We start from the raw sequence: 21,133 nt of genomic DNA, 5'->3' as shown, positions 1-21,133 counted from the left end.
AAACAATATGTGTTCTATTTTAGTACACCAAAAGTTGAAATAGAAAAGGGGAATAAAGACAGAAGGTATGCAAACAGTTCAGCCTCGTGTTTAGTTAACTTGGCACAGTAAACCAAATACAAAAATAGAAACGTGATAAATAATAAGGAAAAAAAGAGTTAAGAAGAGAGACAAATATATTATTTTTGGATATCTTCCCTGCACATAAGGCAATATTTTACAAACACCTTTTTTTATAGATAAAAAAACACACGTCACTTTTATATATAATAAATATGTTTTTGAAGATTGAAATTAAAATGAAAAAATATATAAGAACTAAATTAGAAATATTTTTTAATTTGTCATCGGATCTATTTTCCACCCAACCTACTATTTTTATTCTATTTTTACATTTATGCAGTAAACATTTTAATTGAGATGTATTTTAAAAGAATTTTCTTTTGCTATTATGACCTTGGAAACATTTTATATAGTTATTTTAGCAAACAAGAAGATGACATTAATAAAATGACTGCTATAAAAGTGCCAGTTTATTGTTGGGAAACAGACCTGAAACCAGTTAATTTAGAAATTATGATAATACTTAATCACCATTAAATATATTAGAGAAAAAACGGTTTTGTGTGTATATAGTATTCAATGTTAATAAACAGTTAAGCTAATTGCATAAATATTGTTTATGATCTTTTTTTGTATCCATATAATATTTGAGTCAAATTTATCAGTAATTATGTTATAGCTGACTAAAAATATATAAACCTATTCGTAAAAAACACTTTATAATGTATGCTTAAAAAAAATCCACTGAAAAAAATATCATTAATCTTAAAAAATGGATGGAATAGAAGTTATTATATATTATATAAATCTGAGCAGGAATAATTTCTAATAATGATATGATCAAACTTTCAAGGCTTGGAATCAACAAAATAACAAGTATGACATAAATTTACAAGCTCCTAACAGTAAAAATGGAAGTTATTTGAAAATAGCTAAATTTAAGAAAAAAAAAAATTTTGGGTGAAGCAAAAACCTCCCTCTATGTCATACGTGGAAAAAAAAATATATGTATATATAAATCCACACTCAAGCAGTTATAAAATTTTCATCTTGACTGTGTTTTTCTGATTTGGTTGTAGTAAAAGCAATATTTCTAAAATGATAGCCATATAAAAAGATCAAAATATTTTTTCAATCAGAAAGCCATTTATATATATATATATATATATATATATATATATATATATATATATATTATATATAAATATTATATATATTATATATTATATATATAAATAACGATTGATCGGTAAAATTATGTAACAAATCCACATTCTATGGATATCAAATTCATATTATCAGTTTTCAAGAAATTAAATTAGGAAATCCAATATTTTTTTATATAGGATAAAGGATAAAGTTTTAGTAAATGGATCCTTACTTTTTTTTTTAGTTTCAAAATATAGTGAATAATGATAAAAAATTACTTTATTTCAGCATTACGGTTCTAGATTATATTTTAATACCATAAAAAGAACACATTTATAAAAATAACTGCTTGTAGTTATTAATACATAACTGATGTATATTTTCTAGTTTTACGTTTTCTAATTCATCAATATCTTTCAATACACATACAAATAAATTAAATGATGCTGTTATAACTCTAAATTACATACTCTTTTTACTATATACAGATTAATTTTTTAACTTGCTGTTCATCCAGAAATAAGTGTGTGCATTTGAATTAACATATGATTTCTAGATTTCCTGTATGCTTTAATAAATCAAACGTGTGGTAGTAAAAGTCCTCACAAAAACTTAGGACCAACTGTTTGAGGTTTATTACTAATTTTGTGTGTGGAACATATATTCAATTTAAAATATTATTTCATACTCTACAACTAACACTATGAGTTTATATGTAAAAATAAAGGGTTTAAATAAAAAATAAAGTTTGGATATGTTAAAAGAAAAATACAAAATCATTTGATCAATAAAATTACCTCTAAATGACTTAGAAAATTTTGTTTATTTTATAATTAAATTGATCAGCAGTGAAAAGGGTGGAAATAATAGAGAAAATAGCTGAATTTGAATAGTAAATAATAAAATCAAATGGAAAGATTAACCATGAAAAATACGGTTGTATATCTAAGAAAGTGTTCTTAATTAACCATAACAACTGCTAATAGATATAACACAATTGACTAGTGTCAGGAACGTATTTAAAGGCATACATGATCACATCTTAAACAACGAGAAAATTTTAATTTAAATGAAATCGTTTTAAGTGTATATTCTATGGTACCAAAAAATTAATAGCTACTTAAATGATTATACCAAAAAAGTTTTTAAAGTATTGGGAATCAAAACTGGAATATAGAAATAAAATTTATTTTCCTTTAAAAGTAATACAATTTAAAAATAAAATATATCTATTCCAATTAATTATAATATGTTTTAAATATAAAAAGCAAAATAATAATATATAAATATCTATAACAAAAAAAAAAAATAAATAAAAATGCTAATAAAAAGGTAGGAATACTAGTAAAATTATTAATTCAACATACAAACAGCATACACAAAAAAATAATACAAAATCTACAAATGTATAATCAATTGAAAAAGGCAAATTGTAGAGCCTAATTTACATTAAAAATTAAATACATAAAAAACTACTTTGAATAAACAAATCTACACGAAAACAAAGACACAGAGTATAAGGAAAATGCCCTTCTATATTACATGAAATTAATGAAAATAAAGAAATAAAAAAAAAAAAAAAAATACTAAAATTATTTAATATAAATTGTATTGCATACATAAATAAAAAAAATGCTGTCTTAAACACTAAAAAAATAAACCTAAAAAAAGACAACTACTTCCTAAAATACTTCTTCAGCCTACTTCAGGCTTTCTATAATAATTGATGGTATATTTTGATAATAAAGCTTATAATCAAATCAAATTAGAGTATATAATAAAAAATTATTTTCACGTAACAAAAACTGTTGGTGAAGGATGGAGAAATTGGTCGTTATTTTATACCCCTTACATTAAAACTCCACTTCAATGATATCTAGCCTTTATATAATGACAAACAGTAGGACTACTGATGTAAATGTTAATATTTGAATTTATTACAACTGCATTTGTACTAGCATAATTAAGAACAAAAGAACGGGTTCACTGTAGTGATCAAAATAAAATTTGTAATGCCAACGTAAGATTACTACAGTGAAATTTTATATAATATGAACTGCAGATTGTAAGTAAAGTAAATGACATGTAGATGGCAGCATTATTAATGAAATTATTTGTCAGTTCTTTTTTTTTATTGTTGAAATGATCAAATTGTAAGAATTGGTTCAGTATATTACTTACTTTGTATTTGACAGTCCAGATCAGTAGCTAAATTTAAACATAGCCAAATTAGCTCTGAAGATATTGATTATAATGGGCAGCTAATCAGTTGACAACCAGAGAAATGATCAGAAAAACCCATAAGACGAATTTGGTAGACTGTAGATTAAAAGTTAGAAAAATAACTGAGGTGGTAAACATCTTAATTAAAAGTTTCCCCAGTATCTTACAAGGAAGATTTGAAAATGAAGAAATGATGGGCCTGAAATAAATGAACAATCAAAATAATGCATTTCAAAATGCGGGTGGATGTCAGAAATGGTAATCAGTGCCTCTGATAAAGTTGTGACCATTTTTTTTATGGGATATGAAGAGCATAGTTTTATAGACTATTTTACAAAGGAAAGAATAATCAGTGGTGAGAATAAGGCCAATATACTGCAATGTTATGAGGAGCGAATTCAAGCACAAAAATTGGGGCTAACAAAAAAAGTACTGTTTCATCAAGACACTTTAATAGATGCATACACTAAACTGGCTGAAATTCAACTTACTACTTTGTCTGCCATATTTGTCAGAATTGCTACCTAATGATTTCCATCTATTTCCAAACTTTAAGTTGTAGCTCAGGAGAAAGAAAATGTATTGCTGTGAACGGCTATTTTGATGAATTGGAAAAAAAGTTGTATAAATGTAATTTAATTATGATATACTGAAAAATATAGTTCAATTTGAATAATGTTTGCTTTTTCATTTACTTTACTTATCAAAGCCTTTCTTATCAACATATATTTGAGAAAAATGTAGAAATTTAGTTAATGGTACAAAACAAAATCAAAGAAACAATTATTTCCTTTAAATTTTAATTTTATAAATCATTAATAAAACAGCATTTTATTTATTCATAAATACAAAATGTATCTAATTAATTAATACTATTATTAAATGCTGACAAACTGTCATTAATCAAAAAGTATTTAATGTAAAAAGAGGTTATTTTAATTTAGAAACTTACGATTCGACATTTCCTAAGTGTTCACCCTTGTCCATGCTAAGGCAACCTGCACCACCTCCAAATCCATAACCCTTTGGTCCAAATTTACGGGCATGGCATACTTTGCAGTAAAGTTCACCGTCATGTTCTGAACAGTTGGTGGAATCAAGTAACTTATTGCAAAGACCTGTTAACAAAAATAAGTAATGGTAAACAGATATCCATCAATTAGTGTAAGGTAGGTGTGTTTCATACATAAATTTACAACATAGACAGACACTCATTTTATGATGGTTAGAAATTACTATTATGACAAGTATTAATGTACATAACTATTTCATCAATCATTTAACAAATACAAGTTGTTCAAAAATATATACTTTTTCAACAACATTCACTAATAAGTTGGGTGTAAAACTACGAAAAATATTACTCCCAAATGCTCAAGCAAGTTTAAAGTTTCATTTATTGAGCAAAATTTTACAAATGGTTTGAACAATTTAAAAGCAACCAAATAATAGTTATTGAAAATTTGTATGAGGGATAATTAATCCTGCTTTATTTTTATGATTGATATTGCTACTCCATCTTGTGAATCTCCTATTACGGTATTTAATAATAGAAGGATTGCTGGAAGTTGTTAAGTAAGATTGTTTACTTATAATTTACTCAATTATTCACAACAAAGTTAACTATCATAAAATATATGCAAACTGCATTGAAAGACAGGTTATTGTCAAATGTACAGAAACCATAACTTGCATATGAAGGGAAGTCGAATAATGACATTTGATTGAAAATGAATTTAAAAGAAAAACATCAACTTGAAGTAAGATATGGATACACCATCATAAGCTAAAATTCAACAGGAAAGCATAAAGGGCAAGAATATCAGTTCCAGAGTTCCCAAAAAATTCAAACTACAAGTATAATCCAGAAAAATTGTTTTGGATGGTAGAAATTCAATTTACTGGGATACGGTCAGATAAGGTCAGTCAGGGTATGTAAGGCATCAACTGGTATAAAATAGTATCAAAATAGTCTGATAGATATTACAGAAAAGTAATAAGAAAATAATTTGTGTAATAATCTATAGTTTCTAGGATAACTGGCACAGCTTTATTTAAGTACTTGTTGGTAGCTGCATCTCATATGCCTGCTTATGTCAAAGATTTATTATTATCATTTCATGAAGTGTTAGTAATTATAACTTAATAAATAATGACTCAGAACCGATGATGTTAATTTTTATATTATTGGCTAAGCCTAAATGCACTGAATTTCTACATGACACATGTAAAGAAAATGCTTAAGTTTAGTACTTCCCAGACAGATTTTAAAAATAAAAAATTTTACTTACCACATTTAAAGCACATTTTGTGCCATTTAAGGCCACCAGCTACTCTTTCTTCAGCGGCATACACTGATTTGCCACATTTTGGGCACTTTGGGTTGTCAATTGGCTTGAAAGGCATTTTTTCTTCTGGAGGCTAGGGTATCACACAGTGAAACCTATAACAAAACAAAAATAAAATAATAAATACTTTTTCTTTTAAATTATGTAGATTATTTATTAAAATGTTACATACGAGATCAGATTAAGATTATACCTAATTCAAAATATGTAATTTTTGTATATACATATTTTTTTGTATTTAAAAATATATTTTAAATTAAATGAAAATAAAACAATCAGTAAAAAGATACATTTCAGGAAATAACATTTAGTAACTGCATCTACAAAGATTTAATTAACAATAAATAATAATTTATCATTCATTTTCTTATAGGAAACAAATGAAATAAATTTACATTTTATTCACTGCAGTATATAAAATAGATAGATCATTAAGTAACTTCAGACTGACCAATTTGAATTTTCCAAGTCCTAATCAAGGAAATCAAACCTTGGGATCTTTAGTATAGTCAGTGTAGTAAAAAAGCACAATACCAACTGTGTAACCAAGACAGTCAAGAGTTTATATAATTTTTTATAAAAGTAATTATTTTAATTTAATTGATTGGAATATATATCTTAAATTGTGTGATAATTCATCAAAACTGGTGATGAAAGCACAAAAATTGCAAGATGTTCTATTTTCAAAGCCAATGTTTTGTTTTAAGGAATAAATCATTTACATAAAAAAATAATAGATATTATATTTATATATATATAAACACATAAGACTATTAACATTTTTAGTTTACTAATTATAGTGTATATGATTGATATTAAATTGCATGAAACAATGATCCAACGATCAATTTTTGTACTCTGAAAACTTTTTTTAATCCCAAGAAGTAATATTATTAGGTGAGAATATAAATATATGTATACAAGAATAATACATAATATTTAATAATTATCACAAGCTTTTCATTTTAGTAAGATATTTCTATATGAAACAATGTAGATTGATAAAATTATTGAAACAAAATTAATTTCATTTACCTGTTATTTACCTTGTAGCAAGTTAAGCAAAAATTTCCTTTAAAAAAATTCATACTTGGATTGTGGGGGTGAAATTGAATTTTCTTGAAGTTTTGAGATATGAGGAGTATGAAAATACATTCAACAATAATGTAGTTTCTTTACATATATATAAATTTGTGGCTCTAAAATCTCCTAAGCTACTTGATCAATTTCATTGAAATTTTTATATTATGTAATAGTGTATCTCAAGTTGTGTTTGTTAAAATTTGATAATGATTAGTTGTGTCGTTCTTAGTTACGCTCCATTTAATGTCAACAATATGTAACTATGTATTGGTGTATTTTTCAAATGCGCTTATGCAGTGTCACACGAGTGAGTTAGTTTAAACTTGATGATTGTATGTAGGGTCTATTCGTTATTTTTTAATTATTTCATCAAATTTCGGTGATAATAATTTAATTATATTTACATTAAATAAAAAAAGAATATATATACTACTTTTAGATTTATCATTTAATTTATGTTTTGTATATTTCTTATGCAAAAAGTCATAATAAAGTTTAATGTATTTAATTATACGTATGTAGTCTGTTCGCTGAAAATCTTTGTGAAATAGTGAGAGCAATGAAAACGAAAAGTCAGTCTTCTTGCGCAGAACTGCGCAAGAATTTCTTTTCATTTTTTGAATGAATTATTCACCTATAAGCTTCGAAGCTTGTGCACGGAAATATGAAATGGAAATTTGTAGCGTATGAAAAAATTCCATGCCTGATTGAGATTCGAACCCGGTACCTACGGATGACATGCCGAGACGCTACCATTCCTCCACGGAAATCAGTGTTTGAAACAGAAAACTCTAAATTAATTAACCTGAATATTAATATCAGAATATAACTTACTTTAGATAAAAATTACCATCATAATTAACGGAATCTGCTTGGTATATACCCTTAAACTTTATTTATTTTCACCCCAACAAATATATTCTACATTATTATTTAGTACAAAATATAAAATTAGCATTTTTAAGGAATTAAACATTTAAATTTAAATGCACATTTTAAAAAGCATTTCTTCTTACATTCATCAAATTTTTTAAGTATGGCTTTAAAGATAGGCTACTGATGAATGTTTACAGGAAAATGGAGAAGTTAAATATTTTTTTCAAGTATGAATTATAATACAATTAAAAAAAAGTGAACAAGTTTTTTACTTAAGAAAGCATTTCAGTATAAAATTAGACATTATATGGAGAATATCAGGAACGGTTAGGTAATTCATGGATAAAGAAAAAAAGGAACTGACCTAGGATTAATCTGGAAAGATCAATCTAAATTATTGTTAAATCTTGATCAAAGCAACATTATAAAATAAAAGATTAACAGAAGGCGGTAAGCCATATAATACAATTTATAAAAATAAATAAAAAAAAGAAAAACAATTTAGAATAGATAATGAAAATTATTTGAGTCCAGACTTTTTTAAAAATTAATACTATTTAATTTTTAATAATTCACTGGGAAGATCTAAATAAATGATTAATTTATTAAAAATGGTAATAAAAATAGGTTATAAAAAGCTTTTTAGATATCTCTGTCATTTAATAAATATGAATATTGTTATTTTTTTTAGAAATATATATTTATTTTTTATTATAATTGTTATAATTCAGGTTTACTTAAATTTAAAAATAAAAAAAAATAATACAGACTAAACCTTCATCAGAAAAATAATACAACTAGATATCATATCAATGAAAACAATATTTCTTCAACTAATCAAGTAGCTAATTACAAAAAATAAATAAAATAATAATTATAATGTAACATCTTGCATTATATTGAAATACTGCTTTCATAAAAAAATGCCATTAAAAGTTAAGTAACATAGCAAATTATTAAATAAAGGATAGGCAACCGATTGTTAAAATCATAAGCTATTGGCATTTGGAAGACCTCCACATATAAAAATTTTGTAAAAATGTTTTCATAATAATTTACTGTAAATAAAAATATATAGTTTTATAATAGATTATAAATATAATAATATAGTTCATCATTAACTAATCAACTAATCTGCGAAGTACAGTAAAAAGTAAAAATTATAATATATGTCGTTGATGTAATCAATATTATATTATAAAAATACTGGTTAAATTAAGTATCCAAGAAGAAAAATTTCTGAAATTCAAAAATATTTAAATTAATGATTTTTGTTTCTAGTTAAAGTTTTATTTTAAAATTAATATAGATTTAAAAAGAAGTAATTCTAAGAACACCTGGCGAGTCCAGTTTAAAGTTATATGAATCCACCACCACACACCAAATTTGGTTGTGTTAAGAATAGTAGTTGCAAACAGAAGTAAGAGACGCTAGGGATTTGGTTCTATACTTGGCAAAAGCCCATGTGAATTCTCTCTTTTCCCCCTGACTACAGTTTTGTACCGTTACTAGCTTTTAATCTTACCCTTTCAATCACCCAATCATTCCATCTTTCTTAAACATTTCTAAAACTTAACCGTTCTCCTAACCCCTCTACTCTTCATTACGTCTTATACAAAGACATTTGTCAAGTCCAAATATACAACAAATACAAGCCAAACAAAAATTCCCACTCTTTTTTTAAACCCCCGCTACCATCCTCATCATCAAAGATAAATTTTCCATACCCCTGTCCTATACCGTACTTCTGCCATCCCACTCCTATTACTTTTGGAATTCATCCATACTTATTTAATGTTATGAAATCCATTATAACCTTAGCTTAGTACGCTTTAACGAGATTTTCTGCAATAACAACCGCCCACGAATCAGTACAAATGATACAACACTTTTATTACAAAAAAAAAAAAAAAAAAATCTGACTCGCATCCAAATATAATATTAGGTGTTAAATTACAATACATGAATGATAAATATAATTAAGATAAAACATAAGAAAAACAGAAATAAATTCATCTTCTTGAAACAATAGAACAAACTAAAAAAAAATGTTACTAAAAATTGAATGATTATTCTTATTTAAATTTTCCATTAATTTTTTACTTTTTGAATTATATACCAAATTAAAAAAAAAAATCACCAAGAACATGTTAACCCTTTTTTTTTTTTTTACTTTTTAAACATCCCAGGAACAACTGGCATCTGCCTTTTGGGATTACCTCAATTGCTTCCGAGTGTCATGGCAGCAGATTGCCCCACCCTGTCTGCGACAGGGTGGGGCATTTTTACATACATAAAAAAATATAATTTTTATATGGTTATTTATTAAAATCAGTTATGTGTATTACTTTTTTGGAGTTTATGATATTTTATTTAAAATACAGAAAAATCCTATGAAAAATCATTCAAAAGCAAGGTACTTTCATCTTCAAGAAAATAGAAAATGATTTTTTAAAAAGCCTTGGGGAGCTATGGCTCTTTGTATATCATCATGTGTAATATTTTTTAAAAATATTACTCTTGATATAAAAAAAAAATAATTTCTTCTATTTTCATGCAAAAGTTTCATTAAAATGAAACAAAAACAGAATTAAAAAGGAACTACCAAAACAGCTTTCTTTAATACTTTGCCTTTAAAAAGTTTTATTTTTTAAAACAACTTTGCTAAGTTTTTTTTGTAACTGTAAAAAACATGGCAAATAAAAGAAAATAATTAAAGACTAAATGAACTTTTAAATTCTGAAAGTTTTGAGAATTTTACTGTTTTCCTCTGGTTTTACCATGAAGGATTTTTCAATTTGTTATATGTAATCGATTACTTCATACTTCACATTTCTAGCAACTGATAAAGGTTTTCTTTAGAAAAACCTGGGCCCATTTTTAAGATGGCTATTTTACTTAATAAAAAGGAATTTGATACAACCATATATTTTTGAGCTCAGTAATAACAAAAAACATATTACTGGTCAAAAATGTGGTGTTGCTAACCTTTTTTTTTCCTGTTTAGCCTCCAGGAATCACAGTCAGATATTACTTCAGAGGATGAATGAGGGTGATATGTATGAGTGTAAGTGAAGTTTAGTCTTGTACAGTCTCAGGTGGACCATTTCTGAGATGTGTGGTTAATTGAAACCCAACCACCAAAGAACACCGGTATCCACAATCTAGTATTCAAATCCGTATTAAAATGATGCAGTGAGCACTCTTGGCTCACTGTCAACCTTTAATGGCTGTTTCTGACCTGAGTAAAGATAACCCAGTCTCCTTAAGAGTAATGGGCAGGATGATGTCCACTCCCTAAAAGGGTTCTAAAGAACTCCTTTGGGTGGAGTTTTATCAATTTTGAGATTCCTATAGAGGGAGAATAGATCAGCTTGTTTCCTCATCTAATGCATACCCTTATCATTATTTTAGCCATTTTAGGATCTCTTATTATTTTAGTTAGCCAAACACACTATCTGTGAAAAGGATGGTAGTTCACTTTTAAATTAGTGTATCGTTTGATGCTGGATATGCTTGGTAGGAGACAGCTCTCCTTACAAACCTATCCTAAGTCAGACTCTTATTTCATATCTGGTGACTAAACAAAACTAGTTGAGGAGGTGATCTTTCTTTGTTGTTGAAATACCTGTAATATACATATATATACAAGTCTCCATCTAAGTTTTCATTGACATTTTGATACCATTCTTGTAAATTTTATTTATTAGAGATCTCATATGATTACTGAAATAGGACCATTCAGAAAGTTTTCACCTTGACAAAGAAAACAGAAGACTTTTAATAAATTTTTATTTTTCAACTTAGTCACTTTGAAATTCAATAAATTTAGATCAATGACTTTCAAACTTTTTAATATCGTCAGTAAAATATGATTTGTCCAAGTCCACAAAATAAATGGTTGTTTCAGCTTTGACCTCATCATTTAAAGTGACTCTTCGTCTAGCAAGTCATTTCTTCAGGTTTGGAAAAAGGAAGTAATCGCTGGGAGCTAATCCAGAGAATACGGCACATGTGCTTTAAGCATATGTAAAGAAACAACCTGGGATGTGTTTGCAGGCTCTCATTATTGTGGAAAAAGAGCACTTTCCTTTTGGCCAGATGTGATTGTTTAGACTGAATAGCAGCACCCATCAACTGGTCCAGTAGTGAAACATCCTTCTTTAAGAACAAGATCTGGTCCTTTTTTAGTCTATGAGCACCAGAACATGAGAATACAAGAAAAAAACCGTTGTTACTACTTTTCTTGCAGGTGGAACCTTTTTGTTTTCCTTAGTGAACTTTCAACTGTTCCCACCCTCTGTTTGTTCCCTGGTGTGTAATGGCAAATCCTACTACTATTATAAAAAATCAAAGAACCTCAATGAAATCATGATTAAATAAGTCTAAACACCTCCAAGAAGTGTATAGTCAAATGCGTTTTTTGTTATTAGTTAACAAACACAGCAGCTTTCAAGTGGAGGTATTTTTAATTGGAGGCAAAATATAATGGGCATGGTGTATCAAGATGTTTATTATGATAGCAAGCTTACATATCTTAATTTGGCAATTCTTTAATACGGGGAATTTTGTGACGATTTTATCAGTCGTACTGATTTTTCCCATCTTGAGCATTCATCATCTTGAATGGATGTACAACCACATCTAAATTTGGAAGTTCACTCATTTAAAAATTAAACCGTCTATTAATAATATAATACATATAACAGAGTAACTCTTCAAATAAAAAAAAAAAATTCATTAAGGTATCAGATTTCTACCTGTGTTTTGTTAATGAGTCAAACTTAATAAAAATACAAAAGAAATATGATTTAATGTAATGAATATAATTTAAATAACAAACAAATAAAGTAATAACATTACCGTAATTGCTTTAAAATAAATTTTACCAGTCCGATGCAGATGTAATAAAATTAAACATTGATGTTCACCAATGAAAATATAACAATAATAAAATATCATTACTTTCATATAAGAGCAATAAAACAATAGAATTAAAAGTTCAAGGGGTTTTTCTATAATAGGTAACAAAATAACCAAGTGGCACAAGGTAATTTTTACTACCATAGTTTATTATTAATAAACAGTAATGTTAACCGTATTTGGATATACTGAGAGAAAACAGCACTAAGCAACGCTATCTATACATAAATTATCTGAACTAAAAAATATCGTGATTTATCAAAACATGGTTATCAGGTTATCATGTTTTCGTATTGAGGCAACATGTTATTACTTAGATGACGTAGTATTTTATTTACTATAATTTGCCTAGATATAAATATATACAAATAATATTTTTTGTTTTGTCAAAAAATACTGTAATAAAGTTTGATATTTTTCCTTATTAGAACTTATTAGTTCAGTGAAAAATATAACCTCGAGCGCAATCTAATGCAAACAAGACGAACTGTCATCAGTTGTATTAAAAACAAATTAGATTCTGAACAGTATCTTTTTTTATATTATTTTATTATAGTATTATTTTAAATTAGCCCATTTACGACAATAATATTTAAAAGCCATTTTTACCTAATTAAAAACTCGATATTTTTTCGTTTATACATATATAAAATAAAAAAGTACAACGAATAATTTAATAAAATTTTATTAAAACTGATTCAGCTGATGGAAAATTATAGTAGTAACGTGAAAATGACCTAGTTATTCATTTGAGACGACCTTGCTTCGCTCGGTGTGTTTACGTCTAGCCAACACAATATATACTGATACAACTAATTTGATACAAGTAATTTTACTTATTACAACAAACTGAAATTAAAATAGTCGAAGACGTGCCAAGAAATGAACCCAGTACATTTAATTTTAAAATAAACGATATAAAAAGCAGTGAGTAATCTTTGAAAACTAAATTTATTCTCAACTGTTATTCTGGTACTTCTTGCAGTTTTGTTTATATTTCATTCAGTACTAATACGTGTGACATTCATTAGTTCATTTCAGTTATCTGCAGCGAAAAATATCACGTCAGCAAGATCTACTTGCCAAGTACATGTTGTATGTATGAATGCATCTACAAACAACCATTAATAATCAATTGGAAATATAATAATAATAATAATAAAAAAATAAAAATAGATTGTAGTTACTTTTTATTTAAAAATAAAAGCTAATTTGGATTTAAATGAATTAGTTTTTTTTTTAACTTTAAAATTCTGTTTTTAAAAATATAGACTAAGAAAATTTACGTAAATTATAGTTATCATCCTAAATCTGAGGGAAGAAATTCTGACGATTTAAAAAATAAAATTCGAAACATTATTTTTAATGTATTTTTTGTTCTAGTATGGCATATAAATTATAAATAGTTATGTAATATTTATAGATAATCATATGTAAAGCAAAATCTGTCAATCAAAACTAAGCAAAGATTTAAAAAAAAATTAAACTTTGACAAATCATGAATATGTATAAATAGCAATATTTCTCCTCTAATGGGTTAATCAATTTATTTAGTAACAATAGGCTGACGTTCAATAACAGTTAATAAATAAATAAATTTTATAGCGTATAAAAATATGCCATATCTGACAAGGGCTTTAACCCGAAACCACCAGTTGAAAAATAGACCCTAAAATGTATAAAACAATAAAGGGAAAATTTATACTGATTAACCATGATTTTTTCTCAGATTTTCGAATTATAAACGAAAAATTCTGAAAGTAATTTGTCTTAGATATTCTTAAAAGGGTCTTTAGGAAATAATAAACATCATGTTAATCCCGTCTCAAAAAAACAAACAAAAAATACGGGAAATTTTCAACTTTTCTGTTTCTTTCAAAGGTGAAATTAGGAATTGTTCTTTCTCAGATTTTAATACGATTTGGATATACAATCACCAAAAAATTTTAAAGTAGTTTAATCAACTAATAATGATAAATTTCTGTTTATTTTGAGTTTGATTTTTTATTATAATTTCTATTTATATCGATAAATTTTTATTTCTTTTAATAGATAAAAAAAAGAATTAAGTCTAGAAAAGTTATAAAATAATATTTAAAAAAGAAAGATGTTGGCAAATATTTTCATTTTTTATTTTTTTATTTAAATGGGACTTTGATATCTGTTTTTTTTTCTTTAGAAAAACAATTGCTTTTGTAAATTGCTTGCTCTGGATTCTTTTTAATAAAATTTATAAAAGTATTCAAAATTTACAGTTAATAAGAAAAAATTTCTTTTTTAGTTTTAATCAAACTTCGGGTAAATTGTAAATTGTAAATTGTTCAAGAAAAATTTAGTTTAAAAATAGGTAAAGATAAATAAAAGATAATGAATGAAATGTGATAGAAAAGAGTTTAGTGTAAAAGAAAACACAAAAAAAATGCAAAATTTCCTTTTTATGCAATAAAATTATAAGAAAGATTAACGAAAAGACAATCAAAAAGATTTTTATTGCAGAAAAATAAATTTACGTGTTGTCATAAAAAAAAAATTAGAAAGATTTTTTATTTTTGTGTTAAAAATAACATTTTTTGGTATCAAGCCATGATTGGTTAGGAAAATCAGAAAGGAAAAATAATAGAGAAACTGAAACGTAAAATATGGTATTAAGCGAGAATGTTGAAAATTAGGTAAATAAGATATATGAAATGAAGAGTTCTTAAGAATGAATAATAATCGATGTAAGAAATATGTGTTAGAATTTTCTAAAGAAATAAAATAGGTTACATGATAATTTTTATTAATTCATTCAAGATTTGTTAATTTGATGAGTAAGATGTAAAAAAAAACTTCAGAGGAAGACAAAAATTAGAATAAATAATTGATAATATAATTATGATAGAAGAGAAAAGCATGGATCATATCATCAAACCAGTCAAATTATTGATGATTTCAATGCTTCAAAACTTTTATTACATTTTTTATAAATTAATAATAAACTTTTTAAAAAATCTATGATAACTTATGATTCTGATTCCAGTTCAATTATATATAATATATAACTGATTTTCATCTTATTAATTAATGGGGGTTTAATAAATGGCACTATTTAAAAAAATTTTTTTTTTCCTCCGGGACCACTATTAAGGATTGCTTCAGAGGATTTTTTTAGCGTGTGAAAATACCATGCCTGACCGGGATTCGATCCCGGGACCTACGGATGAAAGGCCGAGAGTTAAGTGTACCATTCGGGCCACAAGAGGCCGGCAAGAAATCATGATGAGCTTGCGAGTCCATAAGATAACTTCAAATGTGCATTTAGGCTTATATTTCATTGCAGTATTTAATTTATTTGTTTATTCTCCTAATTATAGGCTGACATCTAATCAAATTAATTTTTTTCATGAAACATGATTTTTTTTTAGTCTATGAGAAAATGGTCAACCTCAAACCTTCCAGATGTATATATATATAAGCTATAAGCTACTTTTAATAAGCCCTCTTTTTTTCTTTTTTCCTGTTTAGCCTCAAGTAACTACCGTTTAGATAATTCTTCAGAGGATGAATGTACAAGACTACATTTATGAAGTGTAGTCTTGTACATTCTCAGTTCGACCATTCCTGAGATGTGTGGTTAATTGAAACCCAACCACCAAAGAACACCGGTATCCACGATCTAGTATTCAAATCCGTGTAAAAATAACTGGCTTTACTTGGACTTGAACGCTGTAATTCTCGACTTCCAAATCAGCTGATTTGGGAAGACGCGTTAACCACTAGATCAACCCTGTGGGTTATATATAAGCCCTATCTCGCTACATTTTTCCCCTCTGTCCGCCATTTTGTTTTTTCAATAAAAAAATTATTTTTTAGGAACTGATTGAAATATTTCAATGAAAACTGGTATATATATATATATATATATATATATATGTGTGTGTGCGCGCGCACACACACACACGTGCACCAACAAATCTTCTATAAAATAAGTAAGTTCGAATTTTTTAATCATTATTAATACCTTTATTAATGTTATTGAATATTGTTTTAATTAATAAAAATTTCTATTATTAGTAATAATAAATAGAACAGGCATTGAAAAAAAACAAAATGGCGGATAGAGGGGTGAAAATGAAGTAATATAAGACATATGTCCATTTGAACGTTTTTATTTATTCTGATGTCTAATGTGTTCCTTATGTTTGGACAAATCTCTTAAGATACTCTCTACATGTAAAACACATTTTTATTAAAATATTTGATATTTATTACAATTAAACTCCAAATCGATTTACTATAAAAAAATTTCTCTAAAATTTTATACTTTTAAAATGATTTAAACTTCATTCAATTGAGTATATATGATATCCTCAGCTATCTAATTAAAAAATAATAATAATTTTTGTCATCCTTTGTTGTTATTCTTCTCTATATAATCCTCTTTAGTATTATATTAATTAAATCTGATTTTTTCGTCATCAGTAATTTGACTGGTTTGATGCTATTTACAATTTTTTCTGTTCTATTCAAACCACCTATTTATATATTTTAATCGTTCTCTGCTTCTATAGTTTTTACTTCTGCACGTCCCTTTAAACAAAATTAACTGTACTTGGACGTCTTAAGACACACCCCCACCAACCTAATTTGTCTCTTAGAAAATTTTACCATTAATATTTCTCTTCTCTTATTTATCTTAATATCTCTTAAGATATTAAGATAAATATCTTAAGATATTAAGATCTAATTCATTTCGTATTTTGTCTCGACCCTCCTGATTTTCAGTACACATTTATGAAACAAAGTTTTTCAAACTTATTCATATTTTTTTTTTCAATTCTGGCTTCAATATTATCAATTTTACGTTAAAATAATAGAAAAAAGTTTTTTTTTTAAATTTGACCTAAATATAAAGAATCTAATTAAATAAAAAATTATCTAATTTTTATACAGATTTTAAATTAAAAATTAAAAATCTAAAAAATAATAAATAAATTCATTTTTTACTTTTTTTTGTTATTTTTATATTTATTTAAAATATCCACCATCTGCTCTTTGATTGCCCAATATTTGGAACTATCCGACAAAACTTAGACCTGGGTTCAAATATGAAATCTCTACGAAAAGAAGGTATAAAACGTCTGTTGCGATTCCTCTCCTACAGCGGAATAAAGAATACAATTTAGTGGTTTTTCTTTGATTTATGTATTTTAGTTTTTATTTGTTGTTGTTACTTGTCTATGTTTATTTTTGTTTTTTATGATCATGTACTGTTACTTTAGTCGCTAATGACTAATTGTTGATGCGACTATAAATAAAAGCATTAAAAAAAATAAATATGGGTAGATCTACCAAAAAAAAAAAACTTAAACTGGGAATTTCATTATTATTTTTTAATTCAATTTTAAAATTTAAATTACTAACTAATAATATTAAAAATTAGTTGACGATATTTAATATATAGGATTTAAATGAAAGATTATATTTAAAGGGAAATAAAGATGTCATCTAATTAATTTTTATATAATCTTTTTTGTATTTCCTTTATGTAATATTTTCATTTAATTTTGAACTTATTTGGTAATTTAATATTATTTAAACTTTTTTTTTCAAAAAGTTTCTTTAAAATATTTAACAAAACTTTCGATATCAGATTACATAAGTTATTCTTAATAAACAAATGTTTTATACAAAAAAAACTTTTTTATATAATACTATTTTTCTCGTTACTTTAAAATATTAAATTTTTTTTGTGATCTAAATTTGGAAATATCATATTACATAATTAAATATAGTTTTATATATATACATATTTTTAATTTTAAAAATATCACATTATTTTAAAAACAAATTAATTTTATAATATATTATTAATAATTTATAAATTTAACTCTAATATTTCATTTAAGTTGGATTTATAATAGTTTTTCAATATTTCCACATAAGAAAAAAAGTTAAATTAGGCGTCTTCAAAATCGAACATACGAACAGTGTTTTATAACTTTTCGATTTTACAAAAAATCTATCCATGTATGCAGTTTCAATGAAATTTAAAAAAAAATTAAATTACAGTATATTTTAAGAAAAACGTATTTACTTATAAAAGGTTAGATACAATTATTCATTTGAGACAGTAATAACATATTTTGGTATTAAGTTATATTTTCTATATTTTAGGGAAACTAACTTCTTTATTCCTGTATTTCAATCTCTATGCTTCCAGGTTTTTTTTTAATAGATACATTTAACATAATTTTAAATTTAATTCCCATTTATAAAAATTTATATGCACAAATATAAAATTCATAATTAATCAGTAATCCCTGATGATGGAGGTATAATCCGAAAGCTTGAATAGTCAATACTCAAATTTTTGGTAAGTGGATACTCTATTTTTATATAAAAAGATATACTTAAAACAATTTTTGTAAGTATTTTTTAAAAATTACGATAATTAAATAGTACAGATATTTTTTTAAAATAAAAAATCATTTTTAATTTATTACACCTAAATTTAAAAAAATAATTTTTTTTTTTTTTTTTTATAAAACCTTTTAGTAAAATAATAATTAAAAAATACAAAAAAATAAAATATTTTTTAATTTTTTTTTTTTTTTTTGTCTTCAGTCATTTGACTGGTTTGATGCAGCTCTCCAAGATTCCCTATCTAGTGCTAGTCGTTTCATTTCAGTATACCCTCTACATCCTACATCCCCAACAATTTGTTTTACATACTCCAAACGTGGCCTGCCTACACAATTTTTCCCTTCTACCTGTCCTTCCAATATTAAAGCGACTATTCCAGGATGCCTTAGTATGTGGCCTATAAGTCTGTCTCTTCTTTTAACTATATTTTTCCAAATGCTTCTTTCTTCATCTATTTGCCGCAATACCTCTTCATTTGTCACTTTATCCACCCATCTGATTTTTAACATTCTCCTATAGCACCGCATTTCAAAAGCTTCTAATCTTTTCTTCTCAGATACTCCGATCGTCCAAGTTTCACTTCCATATAAAGCGACACTCCAAACATACACTTTCAAAAATCTTTTCCTGACATTTAAATTAATTTTTGATGTAAACAAATTATATTTCTTACTGAAGGCTCGTTTAGCTTGTGCTATTCGGCATTTTATATCGCTCCTGCTTCGTCCATCTTTAGTAATTCTACTTCCCAAATAACAAAATTCTTCTACCTCCATAATCTTTTCTCCTCCTATTTTCACATTCAGCGGTCCATCTTTGTTATTTCTACTACATTTCATTACTTTTGTTTTGTTCTTGTTTATTTTCATGCGATAGTTCTTGCGTAGGACTTCATCTATGCCGTTCATTTTTTCTTCTAAATCCTTTTTATTCTCGGCTAGAATTACTATATCATCAGCAAATCGTAGCATCTTTATCTTTTCACCTTGTACTGTTACTCCGAATCTAAATTGTTCTTTAACATCATTAACTGCTAGTTCCATGTAAAGATTAAAAAGTAACGGAGATAGGGAACATCCTTGTCGGACTCCCTTTCTTATTAGGGCTTCTTTCTTATGTTCTTCAATTGTTATTGTTGCTGTTTGGTTCCTGTACATGTTAGCAATTGTTCTTCTATCTCTGTATTTGAACCCTAATTTTTTTAAAATGCTGAACATTTTATTTTTATTTTTTTTATTTATTTTTTAATAAAAATTCATTTTTAAATTATTACACATTTGCACAGAGCACAAATTAAAAATAAAAAAATCAACTTGATCACTTCTTTTTTTTTAATTATAATATATATATTTTATAAAACCCTTAAAAAAATAGAATAATTATTAAAAAAAAAAAATAAATAAAATAAAATAAATAATTAATTTTATTTTATAAAAAAATTAACTTATATTTACCTTTTCGAAGTATCAGTTCGTTTGGCAGAAAGCGGTGTGGGACGTTTAACACTTAACACTCCGCGAGCTACCACTGTGTTCGAATGGTGAATTCGGCCACCGTTACAACGGTGTATTCTCATCGAAACCGATGCACACGGCACCAACTGAAGGGGGTAGAGACTATTCTGCCGGTGTAGTAGAAGAGGGTGAAGGTGGGAAGCGGTCTAGCGGGGAAGTTTCAGTGAGCGGGGTAAAAGGGAAAGAAAAATCCTACTATTTCCATGTCACTCGCACAATAACCCCACCTGTTCTCAAACAGATCCATCTGTGGACGACAGATTAGTCAAGCTAGCCCGCCAAGCCCCGCGCGTATTCCAGTGCGGTTACATTAGTATGCGACTAAACCACTTACAGTTATCAACATAGTTTTATACTCATTCGTATTTCATTATTTATTAAAATAATCACGCTAGTTTAAATTGACAATTATTTAACGATTTATTTACTACAATATAAATGTGAAATTAATTAATTATTTTTATCTATTTATTTAATTTATTTTAGTCATCTTTATTTAATGGAAGGTGATCGTTCTTTTCTACGACTCAATATATTAAAACACTTCTG

The 21,133-nt window shown here is 26.2% G+C and overlaps 1 protein-coding gene across 9 annotated transcripts in view; it reads right to left on the bottom strand.

Annotated features, from left to right (window-relative positions):
* Positions 1–20,684, bottom strand: part of LOC142332082 (muscle LIM protein 1-like) — a 60,446-nt gene extending 39,762 nt beyond the window's left edge. For all 9 annotated transcript variants that reach the window (XR_012758150.1, XR_012758151.1, XM_075378282.1 and 6 more), the window contains exons 1-3: positions 20,525–20,684; positions 5,727–5,878; positions 4,388–4,553 (exon numbers count right to left, since the gene is read on the bottom strand). Coding sequence is in view for 7 of the 9 variants with exons in the window: in XM_075378282.1 (XP_075234397.1) it covers positions 4,388–4,553; positions 5,727–5,841 (281 nt within the window). In the remaining 2 variants the exon portion in view is untranslated. The remainder of the gene's footprint in view (positions 1–4,387; positions 4,554–5,726; positions 5,879–20,524) is intronic.
* Positions 20,685–21,133: the final 449 nt, after the last annotated feature.

The sequence above is a fragment of the Lycorma delicatula genome, chromosome 11 (assembly GCF_047948215.1).
Source record: "Lycorma delicatula isolate Av1 chromosome 11, ASM4794821v1, whole genome shotgun sequence".
NCBI classification, from domain to species: Eukaryota; Metazoa; Arthropoda; class Insecta; order Hemiptera; family Fulgoridae; genus Lycorma; species Lycorma delicatula.
Note: the sequence above shows the minus strand (reverse complement) of the source record. Positions and strands in the feature narration are given on the sequence as shown.